Source organism: Syzygium oleosum, unplaced genomic scaffold, assembly GCF_021117445.2.
Source record: "Syzygium oleosum isolate NSW1041296 unplaced genomic scaffold, Sole_v2.1 Sole_v2.19, whole genome shotgun sequence".
In the NCBI taxonomy this organism is placed as follows: Eukaryota; Viridiplantae; Streptophyta; class Magnoliopsida; order Myrtales; family Myrtaceae; genus Syzygium; species Syzygium oleosum.
In genome coordinates, this window is record NW_026607503.1 from 2,737,711 (window position 1) to 2,758,933 (window position 21,223).

Below are 21,223 nucleotides of genomic sequence, written 5' to 3' on the forward strand. Positions count from 1 at the left end.
TTTCGACGATGACATATTGCATGGATTAAACCGGTTCATGCGATTTCACCTGTCATTTCCATTGACGAAGCAACATTCGGGCTGACCTCAAACTAAAACTAAAATTGCTAATGCTGTGCATCAACAAGCACGTTCATAGAGATTTTGCTCTTCCCATTTGCAGTGCAGTGTGATGTGCGAGTAAAAAACAGGGAAAACAAAGAAAATTAGTCACTGGCTATGGTATAGAAGGAAGGCTCAATCAAAAGAATATGAGAGAAGTTCCTCGCAAGCACAGTGACATTTAAGCAGTCATGCTCAAACAGAGGCAGATTAAGCATTACTTCCCCATGGAATTTCTCAGCACGTACACGACAACGGAAAAAGTTTAATGTACAACAAGATAAATAAATAAAGTTCTAACAATGCCTTTTCGAGAAGGTCCTTTTCCTTGACTACTTACAATTACATCCATTTTCCCATTGACCAGGAAAAATGGGTCAGGGTCTTTGATCTTTGAACTAATCGGCGTATATAAACATTCTCGTGCACTTAATCGCTGACGGCAACAGCGTCATTGTGACAAGGTGAGCATCAGTACGTTGAACATTCTTGGCATTCAACAGCACCAACTGCAAATGCTAAAAGAGGAAGGGATGCGGCCAGTATTGCGAATGTACTCTGCTTGTTGCTCAGCTTTTAGAGCTTGACGGTTCCTCTTGGCTTCGGCGGCTGCTCTCTTCTCTTCAGCCTTGTGCCTCAGAGCCGCTAGTTTGCTTGTAAGCCTGTCGTGAGCCTGTCCCTGTATCCTTTCCACATCAACCTAAAAATTACAACAAAAATAAATAGATAAATAAATAAATGAACACGTCATTGTTTAGGTAAATGCTGTGATTGAAGATCCCTGCTTCTCTAGTTATCATATCCATATATCTGATTGTAGACAAGACAGAGCAGATGTCACATCACGTCCTAACTAACCTAATAAAAACAATGAAGATGAAGTGCAAAGTAAACCAGTTCTAAGTCATTGAAGGTGAAAAGCAGTATCCAGCTAAAGCAGAGGGGCAGAAAGCAGCAAGAGCTGGCAAAACACAGGAATCTCTTCAGTGATGACAATTGACACAGAACAACAAAAAAAGGGATGCCTTCTGGAGTGCAGAAGTTCTGATTTATCAATAATAGCAAAGTTTCTCCTATCCCAAATACATGGACACAAGTAATGCAGTTAAGTTTGATCGAAGCGCAAAGACGGCTGACAAAAGATACCAGACGACGGGGGTCAAGAATGGGGACATCAAGCATTTTCTGTTAGACATTATTATCAAGATGGGCTTCAAAGCCCATATTGACTGATAGTCAAGACTCAACACGGAAGTATGAAGAAGGATTGTTGAGGTCATTGTTGAGGTCAGTGTGAGGTAACAGTTGTGAAAGTAGTCAAGTGTGACACAGGAACCTTGTGATGCCACAATTTCCCTTTCCAGTAGTTATGATGGACCCAAAAGTTTAATTTCTCAAATAAAATCAAGCGTGGCAGTTATTTAATCATGCTTGATCACACGGTTCTTCTGTGCCCATGTTCTTTTCTCCCACGACTTTTTCTTGTGTTCTTCCTTCTCTAAAGAAATCTGCAAAGACATCTACTCGACATTTAAACAAGATATTCCTGTAAAATGTGAAAGTGGTTACAATAGAAAAGTCTAAACCATCCTTTGTATAAATTAGAGGAGAAGGAGAGGGTGGACATAAAATGGTAAATGTAATAGAACGAAGACCATCTCTTCAGGGTGACAAAAAGATAAGTACTAACCCAAAATTCAAACTGATCCATAATAACAAAAATCTCACATTATAAATTTCACTTTGATTGCAAAAAGAGGGAAACCACAGATTGACTTTATCCGAAACTTAAAAGATGTATTACTTTTTTACTTTGTAGATTTGATGATTATCCACCACACACATTTCAAAGAATTATAGGTTTTCTCCTACACTTCTGTAATTGCTGTCCACAACGTTGATCCTAATCAGCTTTCAATCACCACATTCCAAGAACATGATTCGATAGCACAATATCCTGGTATCAACTTCATCACTAGCCTTTTACATGATAATGAGCCTGTCGTGTTTTTTTTTTCAGTCTTCCATCTGTTTGTAGTTTGAACTCCAGTTTGTCCTAACACTTTAATTATCGAGACATGCATTTTTTTGGTAGTAAGTATATTAAAGAGCACCAAGGGGCTGCCTCCCATCTACAACCTAGGAGCTAGAAAATATCCAAGAGTGAAAAAAGAAATCTTTGTCAAAGTGTCACACGATGCCAAAAAATTAAGGTGAAAAGCCAAATATCCTTTACAGCACCATTTGAACTTTCCTCATCTTTAAAATCTCGCCTATTTCTTTCCTTTTAGATGACAAAAAAAGTAGGGATTAAAAGCAAAAAGATTTTGCTATCATTACAACTATACAGCCCAGACCAAGCTACAAGTTCCTCTTAATGGACCCTGCCATTATCCAATTAGCAACCTCACTAATTTTTTGCAGTTCTGCATATTATGGAGATGGGCTGATGCTTCAATAATTACAATTCAACAAACATAAAACTATTTCATCAATTCTCAACAACATGGAAAATGATGAGAGCTCTATACCATGAAATAGTAAAACAAACCAACCAGAGGCATCTTCTAAAACCTACGACATCTTGGACTATAATTGGGACAGTTGTTGCATGATTACTGAGAATGTGCTCACTAATTCCTCCTATATTAATTACACTTTCTACAATGATTCACAAATGAAAAGAAGGAAAGAATAAAACAGTCTGCATTGGAGTATTGACAGCAGCAAGCTGTATCCTACCAGAAATTTTTTCTTATGTCTCATCAATATAAGCACTATTTTCACTGCATTTCCAAATGTGGAGTTTACATTTTCTCCAGATGAAGGTAACTAATCAAGGTCAAACAATTCCCAATTCCCCTTCAAATGAGAAAAAACAGCTGCCTGTGGCTCTTGCTAAACAAATTTACTCATCAAGTGTGCTGTCACAGCAAAAGGGTAATGAATTAATCTTAAAGTCTAATACTTTTTACTCATGCTTAAACAAGCTCACACATTAATCTGGCTCAGGTTGATGTGGTTAAGCAAAGAAAGTTGGGTTTGTGCAACTCCATAATATCCCTAGTAGAGAGAAACACAAGACAACTGCTTTATGACTGGAACTTAAATCATTACCGTTGTAACATCATCAAACCAACAAGCGAAGGTGAAAGTTTTCTATGCCTAATAGCCTGTTGTACCCATACTCCATAAATTGCAGTCATCCTTGGCTTTCTTAGAGACTGAAGAACATTATATTTGTATCTGATGAGACTGGAAGAACCAAGATTGTTTCTGAGAGGCACATCTCTAATTTTGTCAATTGTTTAAGATTTTTTTTTACTTCATCTATTTTAAGTCTTAATTTCAAGAAAAAGCTCTTTTGCTTCCTGTTCAACGCAGCCCACAACCAAAAATAGCACATATACAACTCCTTGACTTGCTTGATTTTCTAAAGAAGTGCCATGAAAACAAGCAACCATCTGCTTTAGAATTGATGACAACTTAAAGTTTCAGCCATTTCTTTGTTCAATTTTCAGCAAACTTCCCCACCATTATCACTCCATATATTGTATACAACTGCAACTCATCTGAAAGAAATCCTCAACTCATGTAGAAGATACACACATTACAAGAAGAGTTATTTCTTCGTTCTCTTTTTGGGAGGGGGTGTGTTGTCACCTACTAGAAAGACATATAGTAGTTGCGTATGTCATTAGAAGAGTTGAAAATTCATAAAGAGCACAATAGTTCCTCATTTGAACAAAAAAACATGGAAAAGGAAGTTTTGATGCCATGAAAAAATGACAATGGTTTCAATCCCGATGGCATACCTATAGAAATATGGAAAAATATGGAGAAGACAGATTTTTGGCTTAATATATTATCAACAAAATCTCATGAAAGGGGAAAGTGCCAAACAAATCGAGACAGAGCACCTTCTTTGTGGGTATGCATCAAGATAATATGGCAACTAATGAGTGAGGAAAGCAAAGCCTCGCATGCTTAACTTATAAGAATCTATTACTCGATTCATCACATGTACTACTAAGAAAAGCCATACAGTGAAACAATCATTAAGGATCTATTACATATGGAAACTGTTAAAGAGTACCTTAGGGAACTTGTTAAGCCTTATCAAATGAGCTTTGGAAATATAAATTTACCATTTGAAGTAAGTGATTTTCTTAAAATCTGTACTTCTTCAATTTTCAAAGTGTCTTAGAAAGTGTTATTTCTATTTTTAGTTAACAAAACTAGTGCCCTAGGGGGCACTTGTTAACAAGAACCATAACATATCTCCGTGGAAACTTGTAGTTATCTTTCTATAATCAGTTCCTCTCTTAAGCTATAATTCACCTGTTCGTTTCATCTACTGCAATATCCTGCTGGTATGAACTTTCCAATTCAAGAATTCCCAAGAGAGAGTAAGAACACTTCAGTCCATCTGTATAGATTAAGGAGACATAACAAATGGTGCTGCCTACAAAAATTGTTCTCCAAACCTGACTGAACCGATTAACTCTACCAGGTACAAGCACCTGGTCCGATCCAATTCTAATATGTAAACCAGAACCTTCTAGACCTCAAACCGGTGGCATTGACTCAGTCCATTTGAACAAACCAGAACAACATTGGTAGAGATCAGGATCGGTAGGGGTGAACAAGAAAGACAGGGAGCTGAAAAGACTGGACAGGCCTGATTTTTAGGTCCTGCAGAAGCCCGGCCCGAGATTTCGGTCTAGCTATATTTTATTCAGGCCAGTCCAAGCCTTTGGGTCCAAGATCTCAAGCCTGAAATGCCCCAACTGGCCCGATCTAATTTTTGAATGTATAAACATACATTAAAAATATGAAATATGAAAATGTAGATAATAGAAAATAAATTTTTTACGCTCAAAACACTTTAATAAAGTCATAAATAAGTTAAAACAACATTACTAAAATCAAATGAAGAGAATTGATGGACCAATATGGGTTGAATTGAAAAAGTGGCCAAAACATATAAGACAGGTGATTTCTCACGCCCAATATATAACAATTAGTCCATTTTTAACTTAAAAAGAAAAGCAAAAATAAATTCGGTCCAGGCCAGGACATATTTAGTTCGGTCCGGGCTTTTTCTTGTATGATTGGGCCCACCTTGGATATCACATTTGGAAATTCCAAGCACAGTCTATTTGGGACGGGCCAAAAAGTGCCTTGAGGCCGGCCCGCACAGCCCGTGCTCACCCCTAGGAATTGGCTATATGGATTTCAGGCAAGGGACTCATAACCACAGCCCTCTAGCTCTACTTCAAAGTTAGATCCAGCAAAGTACCCTTCATGTTTGGCTATATGTTGATTAATTTAAAGCTACCATTTCTCACCCTTTTTTAGGCAAAAATGTCGAATTGCTCCGAGGAGACTTGCACAAGCAAACCCGACAATGTAGCAAAGCGCCTTTACCATCTTGGCTGGGCAAAAGACACTTTCATATATTACACTTGTTTAATATTCTCCGATGAGTTACTCAATTACTACAAACTGGTTAAGTAATTTAGCCAGTTTAACTAATTAAAGTGCATCCAGTGTGACTTTCAATAGGGATCTAAAAACACTGCATACAAAGAGATAAAATTGATAACTTATACAGTGAAGGTGTTGCAAAGCATAACAATACATAGGTTCAGGCTAGAAACGTGATTTCATAAAATTGGTTTCATCGTATGCGTGGTCAATCAAGGGTAAGTAACGAAGTGAAGGAGGCAGCTTGCAATTTATTCAATGACAAAGGTTGGTAGCAAGAACATGGGGATAATCACAAACATCTGCACACGGTTTTCATATACACGTAGAAAGCATATACCATGTGTTCCTAAGAGTCTTCTGGGCGGTATAAAAGTAAAAAAGAGATATAATTGAGATTAATCTATCTTGCATAAAGCTATTGATTGAAGAGGACACAAGTATTAGGGATGAGGTGGAGCAGCGCTCTAGTTTCTTGTGCCATCATAGAATGACGACTCACATTTTTTTTTTTTTTGGTAAGGCAGCAAAAAGAATAGTGATGCTTTACTCAGAGGAAACATTATGCAATCGAGTACCAACATGTTCAGAAACTAGAAGAAGCTTCGATGAAATAGGGTAGATATCATCTTGCAAAACTAGATCAGAAGAAATGATGAGAAGAAACTTGTTTAGGCCGGTCAAGACACGTAAAGCAACAGCCTTCATAAGCTCAAGGGCTAAGATGCAATGTTATGATGCCTATGCAAGTAAAAAGTGTAGAGGGAGACCTATAAAAGAATCGGTAAAACATATAAAAAGACCTTGTGTTCTTGAATCTCATTATAGACTTTTTTCTAGAAAAAGCCTTGTGACAAAAGGAAACTCCATAACCAACTCTACTTAGGAGGAAAAGGCATCGTTGATGGAATCTCCTGAGTGGTTTTTTCTTTCTTGTTATTGCTTCATTTCTGAAGAAGCAATGATGGTGTCTGGGGAATAACCACTTGCTAACTCTATGTAGAAGCTAAGATATTACATAGGATGAAAAAAGTAAAAAATAATTGGGTATAAAGTGTATAGGTTGCTTTTGAAGTATGCCATCAAAGCCACAGTTCCACCTTGGACAAGCAGTGAAAACTACTAATCTGGAGTACAATAGGGGCATAGGGAATTTTTAGTGGAGTAGCGAAAGGCGTAGAGATTGAAAAGAACAGCAGTGGGAGACAGCAGAGGACTTTTGAGCTCTTTGGCTTTTTCTTTATTGGTAATTTCTAATTTCAAGCATCTTTTGTTCATCCTTCCTTCTACTTTTGCGGCATGCTTTGATGTTTTGCACCTTCTTTCCCCTTAATGTCGAATGGATGTGGAAAAGAACTCTTTTTTAGTAACTATGTCTGGGATCTTCATCACAATTGTAGTAGATTCTTCTATACACTTTCTAAATCTTATGGCAGCAATAGCAACCGCCCAAAATTGCATCAGAGAACTAAAGCATTCTATTTCTTTTGCAGCTTCACAATCTACAGCTTTAAGCTATGCATGCAAAATGTTTGAAAGAAATAGCATATTTAAAGTTGAAATCGTATTTTTACTATTTCCTACAATAGGAAGTTTGCATGGAGCTAAATAGGCGTTGCTAATCTGAAAATGCAAGCGAAGTTGTTGGACCTCTCTTACTTTCTTGTCCTTTTTTTAGCATTCTACTCTTGTACTTGAATTAAAAAGTCCATTACTTAGCTTCTTTATTGATGAAGGTGGACTAGGAAGACTTATCTGGCTATAAACAGAAGAAAAACTTGCTGTCTATTAAACTCTCTCCATACTTTGTGTTGTTTGAAGAGAGAGAGAGAGAGATAGAAGAGTTTATCAAGGAAACTAACATACTTAGAGATAGATGGGTCTACACTTCATTTTGATGGATGATTGATCAGCATTTTGTAGATAGAATTGCTGGCAGTAATTTTTTTTTATCAAAAGAATTGCTGGCAGTGAATTTATACCTTTGTTATTTCATAAAGGGTTTGTAAGGATGGATCTTCAATTACATCTCTAGAGAAAAACAAGTAAACCCTTTTCCTAGAAATCAGAATTCCAGAAACCCATCTTAACAAGATTCATTTAGCTGAATAAACTATAACTCAGAGCTTCTCATTCATTAAATCCTTAAAAGCAGTTGAAAATCCAATACAAATCATATCTTTAAAAGAAAATTTAAAGTGGCTCTACTCTGTGCTTCAAAATGCTTTCTTCTGCTGGGACCAGCTTCTCGCTCACATGGACATTAAGCACAACCTCGGCATCATTCTACTTTTACTTGTCTTGAGCAATTAGCAGCAGAACTATAATTGAAGTATCTGACTAATCTAATATTCTCAAAATTCAGTGATCCACAGATTGCTAGACTGATGGCACACACAGAAAGAAACTAATGGGTGGGCTAATAGGATGGTAAATTAATAAAAGTACCTCAATTTTCCTCATCTCAGCCTCTGTTTTCGCTTGCTCATGATTCTCCCATGCTTGAATCTTCATATCTTCACGTTTAAACCTAGGTCAGTGTAGTGCAAATATACAATGTAAGCCACAAATTTAATAGAACTGTAGAGTAACAACATATAATAACCTTGGCACATTGGCTGTCATTTGCCTATTTCCACTCACTCAGTAACAAATAAGTTTCAAAGATCTTGACCCTACAATTTAAATAAGAAGGAATATGGATACTAGTTAAGCATCCCAATATAGTGGGCCATGACAGGTGATCAGATTTAAGAATGCTATACAATACCTTCATTATAGTATTGATGCAGACATCAATTAGCAATGTTCAAGACATATGTTACTGCACTACATGAGTCCCAATTGTTTAATATGACTTGAAGCTTCTCTTTCTTATTTGTCAATGATGAAGTTGCAATCTCGTGCAAAAGAAGAAACACTTAGGAAAAAGAACTACTGATGGCTTCAAGTGAATCAACCTGGCCATGTACTTGGCTTTCTCAGCCTCTTCCCATGCCACAGCACGTGTTTCTACAGCACTTTTAGCTGGTGGCGTCACGGCTTCAGTTTTTAGTGAAGTCAATATATCTTTGCCCTCGTCCTCCTTGCCAGCCCAGGCAGCAATGTTCAGTTTCCCAAGTTGTGTCCCTAAAGCCACTATCTCTCTCCTTGTTTTCATTTGCAGCTCTTTTTCAGACATATCATTTCCATGATTATTAGATGAATTAGCTTGCGATGATGTTGGCATGGTTCTGGCAGGGGTTGAAGGCCGAGAAGAATCTGGGCTACGTGTAGGAGTAGTTGCTTTGATTGGAGTTCCTGTTCTAGAAGGTTCTTGGCTAGCAATAGGAGTCATCTCTGTACCCATATCTCTCATTGACACTGACCTTGCTGTTGAAGGTGGTGGAACATAAGTAGTGGCACTCTGAATAGATACAGAATCATGTTGACTGAGACTTACTGCACATCATAGCAAATATGGATAGATGAGTTATAGTGTTCTACAGCATAAAAAAAGGGATGAATTTACTTTAACTCAAATGGTCCTAGCCTTTTGCAGTGTTAAAACATTTCAGCCCATGTAACTTTGATCTCATAGAAGACGGCATACTTTTGCCTACTTTTACCTGATGCTCTTTGCACATAAAGATCTCATTATACAACGAGAACACGCCAATTCTATATTGTATCATCGAGCATGTGCATATAAGGTGAATGAAAGATATAGGCAAATTGCCAAACATAAACACATGCCATTGCCAAAAGAAGATGAAGAATATTTAGTCAGCCGAATGACCAGATCCTTACCAGCTGACTCCGCAATCGAATTTTCCACCATAAGGATGGGCCTTCCATATAGATCTGCAATAGGATGCATATCAACCTGCCAACTAACAAATTTGGAGCCTGCACCTTCCTTGCTAGCTTGACTTGTATCAATCCTCTTTGTATCCGGTTCTCCTAAACCACCTGTTCTCTGATCAGGAACTTCCGTAACCACCTTCAATGATGATTGCCGACTCCCGTAGCTAAGAAGACCTGCCTTTCGAGTACCCCACTTAGCTTGTCCACCTGTGGTCCTGTTTGATGTGGGACTTGCAATCCATTTCTGGGCATCATCCCATTTAGATGGTGCCGGTTTCGAGAATGGAGCAACGGGCAATCTTTGTTGAGCCCTCTCTGCCTTCTGAAACTCAAAAACAGACGATGAGACACTCACACCGTCATAATCCATGGGAAGGTCTTCTTGCTCTCTGAATCTTGAATGGACTAAAGAGTTTTCCTTCAGTCGACAGTCCCCAACCATCTCTAAATCGGACATTGTTGAAGCCGAATATTCAGGAAGAACTGTTACAACATCAACATCCTTGCAATTCTCCGAACTGTCGCCACCTGCAGAGATTTCACACGAATCTGCCTTAACGTATAGATCATAAATTTCGACTTGCAGTCTACTTGATTTCAAAGAAACACCCTACGCTCCAGACCCCACATCAGGGTTACTTGGCAAATCAAGTAATCAAACACAGAAAAGAAACAGAGAGAATGGGAGGATTACATGAATTCGAAAAATTAAAAATTTCCAGGGATTAGCTGTAAAAGAAAAGGAGGGGAGCTTTTACCTGCATCATCCGCATTGTTCAACTCAGATCTCATGTCGAACCCCAAAGAATCAAGGCACTCCTCTTCTTTCCTCTTCTTCTCAACTCCACGCAGCATACTCCTCAACTTCCTGGGAGACAACCCCCCACCAGCATTACCCTGCGCGCATCCAAATGTCCCAAACCAAACAATCAAGAAAGACCCAACACGCCCATTCTCAACAAATCTCTACACACATTGATCTCAAAAGATCCCATATAAAGAAAAAAAGCAACTGAGGCAGAATGTGGAAAGACACCCAGCATTTTTCGGAAACCCGAAATGCCCATCTTTCACTTCGCTCGTTGCTAACACCACACGTTTCAAGACAAAGGCTGCAGATTTCCACACACCCACAACTACGTGAGCAAAAAGCGAAATGGGGCAGCACTCAAAACCTGGGGCTTTCGGATCCTTTCGTAATCCATGGGAGCGAGGTATCTCGCAGTGGGCCGGGTGGGGGTGTCCGAAAGCTACTGGAGGGAATCTTGATGCATCGTGAGGAATGCGCGATGCAGAGCTGAGCTGCTTCCCGAATCTCTCTTGCTTACTACTCCTCCTCGGCTTTTCTTCTCTTGCGTGTCTGCCTGTGTCTCTCTTCAGTTGGACTTCCAATCCGCTTTTGGTATTGCCCACTGATGAGTCAAAGGGAGCGAGTGCAAGTAAGTCCTGTCGCCTTCCCATCTCAATGACAGACGGACAAAACAGTAAGGAAGAGGTATGGTCCGGTTGGTCGTCTGTCCCCCCAGCACGGTTCGTGTGTTCCGGTTCGTTCTCGTCCGGCTCTATTCAAATCGAGCGATTTATTTAAAAAGTAAACAACACAAATGATCCATGAATTTTGATCTAATATATAATATGATTCACTAACTTTAAATTTATTCAATATGATCCTAGAACTGTAGCTCAATGTGCCCATAAACTTTTAATTTGTTCAATGTGGTCCTTGAAATTTTGGTACTCGCCCAATTTAGTTCAATAAACTTGAATTAATGAAAAGACAATATTGACTAATTTCATATAATTTAAGGGCTAAATTGAACATGTACTAAAAGTCCAGAGATCATATTGAACAAATTAAAAGTCTAGAGACGATATTATACAGTGAACTAAAGTTCAACGATCACATTGAATAAATTTAAAGTTCGAGGATCACATTACATATCGTACAAAAGTTTAGGAATCATTTGTATCATTATCCCTTTATTAAATGAATAATTGGACGAACACACTTTTGTTTGCTTATGTATGGACTTGTCCTTCAAAACTCAGAAATTGAGAAAAAAAAAGTTTGAAGTTTCAGAAGATCTTGAAACTTTCTGTATGACTTGTACATGTTGGTATTGATATATTTTTGAATTTTTTTTAGATATTACATATTGAATTAAAGTTAAATTGTGGAAAGGTTCGCAAAAATTAAAAAGCTGAAATGACGAAACGTCTCAAAAGAGTCGGACGTGATAAGCGATGTGCATGAGCAACGCTGGGAGAAGATGGGCTTTGCCATTACCGTTAAAAAAAGACTCGTCGTGGAAATGAAATTATTTGTCCCAATCCTTTCATTGAATACATCTACTAGATGTTACGTGCGTGAGTGCGTGTTTTTCTCTTTTCGTCGAAAGGATGGATGAATCGATACTTTTTTATAAGAGAAGGGTGATGAAAATATGGGAGAAAATACATAAAATTATATTTTCCATCCCTTTCATAATTTTTTTTTATTTATTTTTTCCTTCATGTTCATCCAAACTTTTAATCCCCCATTTCTTTTTATTCTCAAAATAGCAAAGAGAAGCATGAACTGAACGCTATATTGTGGTCCTAAATCATCTGTTTGGTCTTGTGATTTATCTCAAAACAGGTGGGTCTCCAATGTTTTCTTACAAAATGATGTCGAGGCTCATCTATAGTTTAAACTTACATGAAATGATGAAATGTAAATCCAACGCCACAAAAGTTTAAATGCCTTATTGATTTGAGTGATTTCTTTTGTAATGTTGATTGGTCGAACGATTCTACTATAAATTTAATATCGCGTGCACATAAATCTTTATATGAATTTGACCTAAATGTAGCTGCCTTTCACTCCCTAGTATTCAGTAACAGTTTGGCAAACTACTCGAGCATGGACAGAAGAAATTTTTGTTCCAAAAGATTTCAACTTCAATATGGACCGTATATATAGAGATACAAAATCATATCGCTTTGTTGCCCATTTCCATTTGCTTCTTTCCAAGCCTATATCTCAACCTTTCGGAATCATTATCGCATGATCTCGATGCGTGCGAATCTATTACACATGCAACGTCGAATTATGTCTCGATCTCGCCTCGTTCAGTAATGCACGTGAACCCGACTCGTATGCATCCGTGCCGTGCCATAATTTTCCAAACCTTCAAACTAGAAATTATCAATCATCATCATGGTCATCATCTCTACTCACTAGTCACTACGATTCTTTCAGCAATTAATGAAACTAAATCTCTGTTCATTTTTATTCGTTTATTTAGGTACATAACAACAACCGTTACACCCTTTTGCTTGCGCTCAAATCTCGGATATCACCGTCACTTTGTTGTTTTGGATCGTAAAGAACACCTCCAATGGCGTCTCCGGCGACAGCTTATCCATCATCTCCTCCCTTATCCCCATGACCGTTTGGAATAGCCCCTTCACCGCCTCCCTCAGCCGCTCGAGCCCCTCCAACATCACCCCGGTCGCCATCTCCAACCCAGTCACCATCTCCCTCAGCCTCCCAACCATCTCTCCGCTGCCTCCTGATGCTGCAACCTCATCAATCGCCTCGAGCAGGCACCTAGCGCGCGCCTCCGCGTCATCAAGCTCCTTTAAGGCGCAGGTCTTCCCGTCTTTCTCCTGATTATGTTCCAACTCCGCGATGACCGCTGACTCGATCGTGCGGAAAGAGTCGCCCCAAGGGAACTCCTCTGGGACGTGGACGCGTGCGACCGCCCCCAGGGAAGGGTGAAAGGCTGCAGATAGGACTCCAGCGACGAACACCATCACAAAGCCGGCAGCATGAACCATGCGGCGGAAAACTCTCTCCACCGGCGAGACCTTACCCTGCGGAGCCGATGTTCTGATGCTCACAGCCAGGTCTCTGATCAGCTCCTCGATATTGCGGGTGGACTTCCAATACCCATCAACGCCTTCGCCCTCCGAATCTGTGAGCACATTTCTCGCTTGACGAATCTTCTCCTCCGATGGGTTGCGGTCCGAGCGAAGGAACTCAATCGCGATCCTCAGCTTCAGTCGGCGGAGGCACAGTCGCTGAATCTCGGAGGAGATGTGGTTGCAGAGATTCAGGACCGTTAGGTTGTTGTCCAAATACCACGACGACAGGCCATAGCCGTAGTCCAATTCAAGGTCAGGTACCAAGGGTTTCGCTGCAGCATGAGCGAAGGTGAGCACGTCGACGGCAGAGGAGAGCCAGGCAAGGCTGACGGAGGTAGGGCTCAGGGCCCGGAGGCGAGAGAGGAGGGACTCGTCGAAGGAATTGCAGATAGATTCCAGCTCCCTGGGGGTGAGCTTCGCTCTCTTCTCGTCGCCGCTGGGACCGGGAGAGAGGAGGCGCCTCAAGGTGCTCAGGTCGATATGCATTTTGTCAAATATGAAACAGAAAGAAATTTATCTTCTCTTTTCCGGGAAAGCTGAGACGAGAAAGTGGTGGAAAGTTATTGATGCATGCAGGCAGTGAGCACGGGCTGCATTTAAACAGAGCGTGTTCTCTCCTAGGAATGCAAGAGAAATGTGACTATGGAAACTAAATCCCAATCATTAATTAATAAGAGATTTCTTGGAAGGTAATTAAAAGATGAGTTCAAATAAAGTATCCTTCTTCATGCTTTTCTGGCCTCAACATATCCTAGGACGCGGTTCAAGACATACTTGCCATTTATTTCCTAAACTAAACTTACCTTTTATTTAATTGGTTGTGCTAGAAAGGACTTAGCTAGCATAACAATGCCGTTATAGGAAATTTGTAACGGTGCAAGAAAAATCACGAATTGTCGATAATAAAATAGCAGCAGCTTACGTCATTGCCGATAATAAAAATATCGATAATTTAAACAATCCAATTAAGATATATGTTGACGTTTTTCCGCATATAAACTATTTATTCGATGATAAAAACGTTCCGAATAAATGAATAATGGACCATGATGTCTTCATTATCACAATGGCTATGTGTATTTCCGCGGCCCTAGATGCGCTTTCCTTATATAACAATATTCCCTTTTGCGCAGTTGAGAGGCGGCCTAAATGAGAGAAAATTTGTGTAGTTGTCGAATGCGGCCCTAGATACACTTTATTTATATTTTTCGAATAATTATTGCCTTTCACTTTGCGCGGCGACGCGGTGGCACAAATAAGAGAAAATTTGTCAATGATTGAATTAGGGAAGTAGATAGTAGCAACATATTCAATGATTAATATACCAATTTAGCATTTATATCGATGTGCCTAGTAAGTTTAGGCAATGAAAGAAGCGGTTAATTGTTATTTGGAGTGTAACGTCATGTTTGATTGGCTACTTATTCTGTTGCGGAGTTAGGTTATTGCCTCTAAATTACTAAATTCTTGTTAGCAACTTAGTTGACAATTAATTTACATTTGTTGTAATTCATAAATTTCTTTTTGATTTTTTTCTATCCTCAATGTAGTGCGTTTGGCAAATTTTTTGGAGAACTTTGAGAAAATGCAATTGCATCAAAGGCCTTTAGCCCAAGAGAGGTCCGGAGTTCCTTTGAAAAATAGCATTATCAAAATGTAAGTTATCGACACTGTTCATCTTCCCCCGCGGATCACGCATAGGAGTGTTGGACGGAGGCCGGTGACTATAGCTTGAGGGGTTGCACAAAACCCAGGCGATAGCACCTGGGTCGCACAAACCCTAGCGGCCTATGCCTGTTAGCCCCCAAGCCCCGTCACCTGGGTTCGCTTGACCTAGGCATGGTTGCCATCGCCAGATTTGGCTCGCCAGCAACCAGATTTAGCCTCACCGGAGTATCGTCAACCTCCCACCAGCCACTGAGTCATTGTTGGTCTTAATTTTTTTCTTAAAAAAAAAGCAAAAAATGTTTTCAAGGTATGATATTGCCAAATACTTGCTTCTCAATACACTTTAAAATTACAATTACCAAACATCTCTACACTCTATTTAAGGAAACGATGTGGTTTGTGTTGTCTATGTCTATCCATTCAATTTACTTCTTAGCTTTATTAAAAGAGGTTCGGACTTGACATTGATATTTTTACTTTATATCTCAAAGTTTTGGTGGGGAAATTATGAAGAAAGTCCTAAATCTATTTTGCATATGTGCCAACTTAGTCTTAAACCTTTTAATTTGATCAATTGAGTCCTAAGCCTTTTGACAATAAGCCAATGTAGTCCATTCAGCCAATTTTGGTCAGAAAATCGTTGACATGGATGCAACCGTCCTACATGGCATGGCTGGCGTTGACGTGGATAGTTTTTTAATAATTTTTTGAAGGAAAAAATTCAGAAATTTTTTTAAAAAAATTTAAAAAATTATCTAATTTAGCGCCGACCGTCCAGCATTCACGTCGGCGATATAGATAAATCGTTAAAAGGTTTATGACTCAATTGGCTAAATTAAAATGTTTACAACTGAATTGACAAGTATAAAAAGTTTAGAACTTTCTTGATAATTTCCCCGAGTCTTGGTAATATTAGGAAATTAATCTCAACAGCTAATACCATTTGGGAGGTAATTAAAAGCTAGGCCAAGTGGGAAGGTTTCTCTTTATACTCTTTTGTTGTTGTTGTACGCTGTATCACCGGCCTTATCCTAGTAACTTAAGCTTTCCCCAGTACACTTTCCTTTTGTTTTTAAAAAGATGTTTCTTCTCTAATAAGAAATAGCCACGCCTTGCCACAAATGAAAGAATCTATTGCCAATAGAATGATGCAAAATAGTTCTAGTAAGATTCTTAAAGATTCAATGTATGTATTTTAGAATATGGATCGATGTATTTGGTAGGCTTAGGAACGAAAATAAGTGCCCAATCCGTAATTACCACTTGGGTGCTTGCATCATGGTTGGTTTTTACTTGAAATTTGTAGAGTTGCTAAATGGAAAAAGGGTATTTTTCAAACTAACCTATTAACTTTTCTTAGGTTAGTTAATGACATCGAATTTATGAAATTCTCATAGCATCTTAGCTGGCATCTCCATCTGCACATTCATTTTGGCAAATTCATTAGAAGAGATTTATTAGGCAACCATATGCTAGCGAAATATTCTCGAACCATCTCAGCCTCAATGTTTAAGTTCTTGCTCTATTCAACTGAATGGATAACTTATAAGGCAATTTGATCTTCCATTCCCCATGATTATCGATTTAACTGTGGTAAAACCCACTTTGGTCGTCGTATTAATTTTTTCCAGTTAATAGTTATGTTATTCACATTTTTTTTAGTAGGCCCATGCTAACTTTAACTTCTTGGATTATCAGGTGTATTTTCTATGTCCTTGTTTTTAATGATCTAATTGGATATATATATATATGGCCATCTAAATGATCTATTTATTTTGAATCTTATTAACTCTAGTCTATAGACACGCGCTTTGCCATTGACAACAAAATATATCCATTTACTGGACTATCTTTTCATAAAATTGGAGATTAAGATTTAAAATTTTATTGTACCAACTTAATAAGTTTAATAAATTTAATTGTATTTTTAAAATTTTTATAATTCAATTGCACTTTTGCGACAAGTTTTATGACTTTTATTGTAATTATTTCTTGAATTAATGAAAAAGGAGAAAAGAATTGGTTACAAAAGATGTAAACCTGACCCGACAAACATTCGAATGCGTTATGTTTGGTTCCGGTGGGGAAAAGTGCTGAATAAGTCCTAAACTTTTTGGGGTGGTGCCAATTTAGTCATAAATCTATTTTTGGTGCCAATTGAATCCTAAACCATTTGATATAGTGCCAATTCAGTCATTTTAGCCGGATTTTGCTGACGTGGATGTCGGCCGGCTAGCGACTAGTCACCGGCGCTAACGTGGACAAAATTTAATAATATTTTAATATTTTTTTGAATTTTTTTCTTTTTTTTTTCTTCTCCCTCTTCCTTCAACCGCTCGCCGGAGCGATGACCGGCCTAAGGCTAGAGGCCGGCAAGGTCGACCTTAGGCAAGCCACGCCGGCCATTGGCGAGGCTCACCCTCGCTAGCGATGGCGAAGGCTAGCCTCGCCATGGCTGGGCATAGCTCGACCTCGCCAAATCTCTCGCCGGATCTGGCGAGATCCAGCCTTACCCAGTCACCGGCAAGGCTCGACCTCGCCAAATCCGGCAAGGTCGAGCCTCACCCAACTCACCTTTGCCGTTGTCGGCGAGGGCGAGCCTTGCTCTGGGCTAGCGAGGCTCACCCGGCCTTCGCCATGGCCGGGTGAGGGTCGACCTCGCTAGATCCGGCGAGGTCGGACCTCGCCCAACCGCCAGCGAGGCTCGCCCAGCCCTCGCCGGTGAGGCCCGACCTCATCAGATCCGACGAGGTCGTGCCTCGCCCAGTTGCTGGCGAGGCTCGATCTCACCAGATCCGGCGAGGTCGGGCCTCGCCCAGCCACTGGCGATGCTTGCCCTCACCAGCGACGGCGAAGGCGAGCCTCGCCATGACTAGGCGAGGCCCGACCTCGCCGGATCTAGCGAGGTCGAGACTTGCCGGCGGCTGGGCGAGGCTTGCCTTCGTCGTCGCTGGCGAGGACGAGCCTTGCCAGCGACTGGGCGAGGCCCGACCTCCTCGGATCTGGCAAGGTCGAGCCTCACTGACAGTTGGGCGAGGCACGGCCTCACCGGATCTGACGAGGTCGACCTTCGCCCAGCGCGAGGCCGCCCACGCTAGTGGCCGGCAAGGTCGACCTCGCCGGCGCCGGCCTCTAGGCTCTGGCCGATCGCCAGTCCGGCGACCGGCTGGAGGAGGGGAGGGGAAATAAAAAGAAAAGAAATAAATAAATAAAAATTCAAAAAATATTAAAATATTATTAAAGTTATCCACGTCAGCACCGGTGACTAGCCGGTCGGCATCCACGTCAGCAAAATCAAGCCAAAATTGGCCGGAAGGACTGAATTGGCACAAAAATAAAAGGTTTAGAACTGAATTGACACCAAAAAAAGGTTTAAGACTAAATTGACACCGATGCAAAAGATTTATGACTGAATTGGCACCAAAAAAAAGTTTAGGATTAAATTGATACAAATGCAAAAAGTTTAGGATTTTTTTGGCACTTTTCCCCTGACACGGCCATCGCCGGAGATGCCATCGAAGGTCTTTTTTGCAATACAACACAACAAAGTGGAGGTGAAGGTGATACCTGAGATTGAGCACAAGCAAAAGGGTGTAGCAATTGTTGTTTTGTACCGAAATAACGGAATCAATGAACAGAGATTGAGTTTCAGAAAAAAATTGTAGGGAATAGAGATGATGGCGATGATGAGGATGATGACTTATTGGATGAGGGGGGATTCGCATATTTCAACATTGCGTGTGTATCAGATTTACATGCATTCGGATCATGCGATAATATTTTGCTCATGCTCGATAATATTATCGACAATAATGTCCATCGCGTAGAAAGTTTAATTAGGAAATAAATGGCAAGTATATCTTGAACTGCGTCCTAGATATGATGAGGTCATAAAAGCATGAAACGCGTCTCATAATTACTTTCAAAGAAGTCTCCCATTAACTAATAATGCTTTCCATTTTTTTCCATAGTCGCAGTTTTCTGTTTCTTGCATTCCTAGGACAAAACACACCCTACGTAAATACTACCCATACCTCAATTGCGTGGAAAAGAGGTGACCATGGAAAAAAAAAAATCCAAAACATTATTATTTAATGAGAGATTTCTTGGAAAGTAATTGTAAGACACGATCAAATGAAGGGTCTCGCCTCATACTTTAATGGCCTCCTCATATTTAGGACGCGATTTAAGAGCTATTTTCATTTATTTCCTAAATAAACTTTCTTTTTATCATACTTACAGTTTTAAAAGCAATAGCTGGGCGACGCCTCATATATTATTATCGATTATTATCGAGTATGGGCAAAATATTATCATATGATCCCAATGCATGTATTACACATGCAATATTGAATTATGTGAATCTCACCTCATCCAATAATTCATCCAATCGTTGCATCGTTAAGCCTCCCCAATAGCTCTCTTCGCCACCTCCCGATGCTGCAACCTCGTCGATTGCCTCAAGCACGTTCCTTCTGCGCGCCTTTACGTCATCGAGCTCCTTCAAGACCCGCGTCTTCCTGTCTCTTTCCTCACTATGTCCCAACTCTACAATAACTGCCGACTTGATGTGAGGACTGAGTCGCCCTCGCCCCAGGAAAAATCCTATGTGAAGCGGATACGAACGACTGCCCCAGGGGAAGTGCGCAAGGCTGAAGATATGACTACAGCAACGAACACCGTCACGAAGCACCGACAAAGCAGACTACGCGGCAGACTGACTCTCTTGGCCGGCAAGACATTCTCCCACCGCGCAAACGTCCCCAATGCTCGCAATCAGGTCTCCTATCAGTTCCTCGATGTCGCCAGCGAACTTCGCATTCCCATCACTGCCTTCGCCCTCCAAATCCCAAGCAAATCCCTCGCTCGGCGAATCTCCTCCTCCAATGTGTCACGGTCCGATCAACTTCAGGTGGCGGAGACATAGTCGCCCAATCTCAGAGGCGATGCAGTTGCAGAGATCCAGGACCTACAGGCTGCAGTCCAAATACCACGACGAGAGGCCGTCCAATTTCAGGCGTAGACCAAGGATTTCACTGCAAAGTGAGCGAAGGTGAGCAGGTCGACGGCGGAGGACAGCCAGGGACAGCTAAAGGAGGCAGGGCTCAGGCCCCGGAGGCGAGAGAGGAGGGAGGCATTGAAGGAATTGGAGATAGATTCCAGCTTCTTTTCCCGGAAAACTAAAAGAGGAGAAAGTGGTGGAAAGTTTTGGTGTGTATGGGTAGGGAGTGCGAGCAGTATCTATACAGGGTGTGTTTTGTTCTAGGAATGCAAGAAAAATGTGTATTGGGAAAATAAATCTAGAAAATCTTAACTAACAAAAGATTTCTAGGAAAGTAATTTAAGAAAACGGCCAAGTAAAGTATTGATAATTGAAATGATCCAAATAAGTTACATATGGACTCGTTGCCCACTTTCCTTAAATTTTTGGAAAAATTATTGCCTTTTGCTTTGGCCTTTGCGTCACGAGGCGGTGCAAATGAGAGAAAATTTGTCGACAACACAATTAGGGAAATAGATACTCGAGACATTTGAAAAGGATAATATATCTATGTGTTTAGTCTTTATATCGATATGCCGAGTAAGTTTAGGCAATGAAAATAGCTCTTAATTAATATTTGGATTGTTACGTCCTATTTGATATATGGTTGGCTACTTTTTAAGTTGCTGAGTCAATCACATGGGAAGCTTTTATTTTTAAACTAATCTATTATAGACTTGGCTAAGGTTAGTTATTAGGGTGCGCATGGAATGCATTCCGGAATAAAAATTCTGTTCCGGAATGCATTCCGGAACAGAATGGCGTTTGTTAAAAAATTTTCGGAATGCATTCCGGAGCGATTTTTGCATTCTGGAATAAAAATGCGTTTGTTAAAAATACTTGATTCCAGAATGCATTCTTGATTCCGGAATGCATTTTTGATTCCAGAATGAGTTTTTGGCAAGAAAAAGAGAAGCTACTTTTTGTAGCTTCTTGATTCCGGAATGCATTCTCCCTATTTTCTCATAATTTTTTTTTTCAGAAAATGCATAAAAATTGAAAAATTCTAGAAAAAATCATAAAAATTTCCAGAAAATAAAAAAAAGTCAGATTTCGGGAAAATATGAAATTTGGTGAATTTTTTTTAAAAAAAATAAAAAAATCAAAATTTTCAAAACTTCACATAATAGCTTGAAACACATGTGGCCACCCACTTTGAGTGAAATT

General features: G+C 40.0%; 2 protein-coding genes across 3 annotated transcripts; both read right to left on the bottom strand.

The window, feature by feature from the left end:
- Window positions 1-294: 294 nt before the first annotated feature.
- LOC115670332 (uncharacterized) lies at window positions 295-10,924 on the bottom strand. 2 transcript variants are annotated; one of them, XM_030591589.2, is made up of 6 exons: window positions 10,614-10,924; window positions 10,197-10,335; window positions 9,382-9,987; window positions 8,553-9,033; window positions 8,041-8,122; window positions 295-802 (listed from the first exon to the last, which is right to left on the bottom strand). In XM_030591589.2, exons 1-6 carry the CDS (start codon window positions 10,641-10,643, stop codon window positions 599-601), a joined length of 1,542 nt encoding a protein of 513 aa, XP_030447449.1. In that variant the 5' UTR covers window positions 10,644-10,924; the 3' UTR covers window positions 295-598. The 2 variants fall into 2 exon arrangements, with proteins under 2 accessions (XP_030447449.1, XP_030447450.1); XM_030591590.2 differs by having other exon boundaries at window positions 9,382-9,966; window positions 10,614-10,922.
- Window positions 10,925-12,762: 1,838 nt separating this feature from the next.
- On the bottom strand, window positions 12,763-13,833 carry LOC115670336 (UPF0496 protein 4-like). Its single transcript, XM_030591595.1, has one exon. It carries the CDS (start codon window positions 13,831-13,833, stop codon window positions 12,763-12,765), a length of 1,071 nt encoding a protein of 356 aa, XP_030447455.1.
- Between the last annotated feature and the right edge of the window lie 7,390 nt (window positions 13,834-21,223).

What these genes read in the sequence shown, in the direction of transcription:
- LOC115670336 (XM_030591595.1), bottom strand. Translation starts at nt 13,833, where the DNA reads ATGCATATCGACCTGAGCACCTTGAGGCGCCTCCTCTCTCCCGGTCCC.
- LOC115670332 (XM_030591589.2), bottom strand. Translation starts at nt 10,643, where the DNA reads ATGGATTACGAAAGGATCCGAAAGCCCCAG. An exon ending in TTCGATTGCGGAGTCAGCTG is followed by an intron (nt 9,034 to 9,381) that starts GTAAGGATCTGG and finishes TATGATGTGCAG; the next exon opens with TAAGTCTCAGTCAACATGAT. An exon ending in CTGAGATGAGGAAAATTGAG is followed by an intron (nt 803 to 8,040) that starts GTACTTTTATTA and finishes TGTAATTTTTAG; the next exon opens with GTTGATGTGGAAAGGATACA.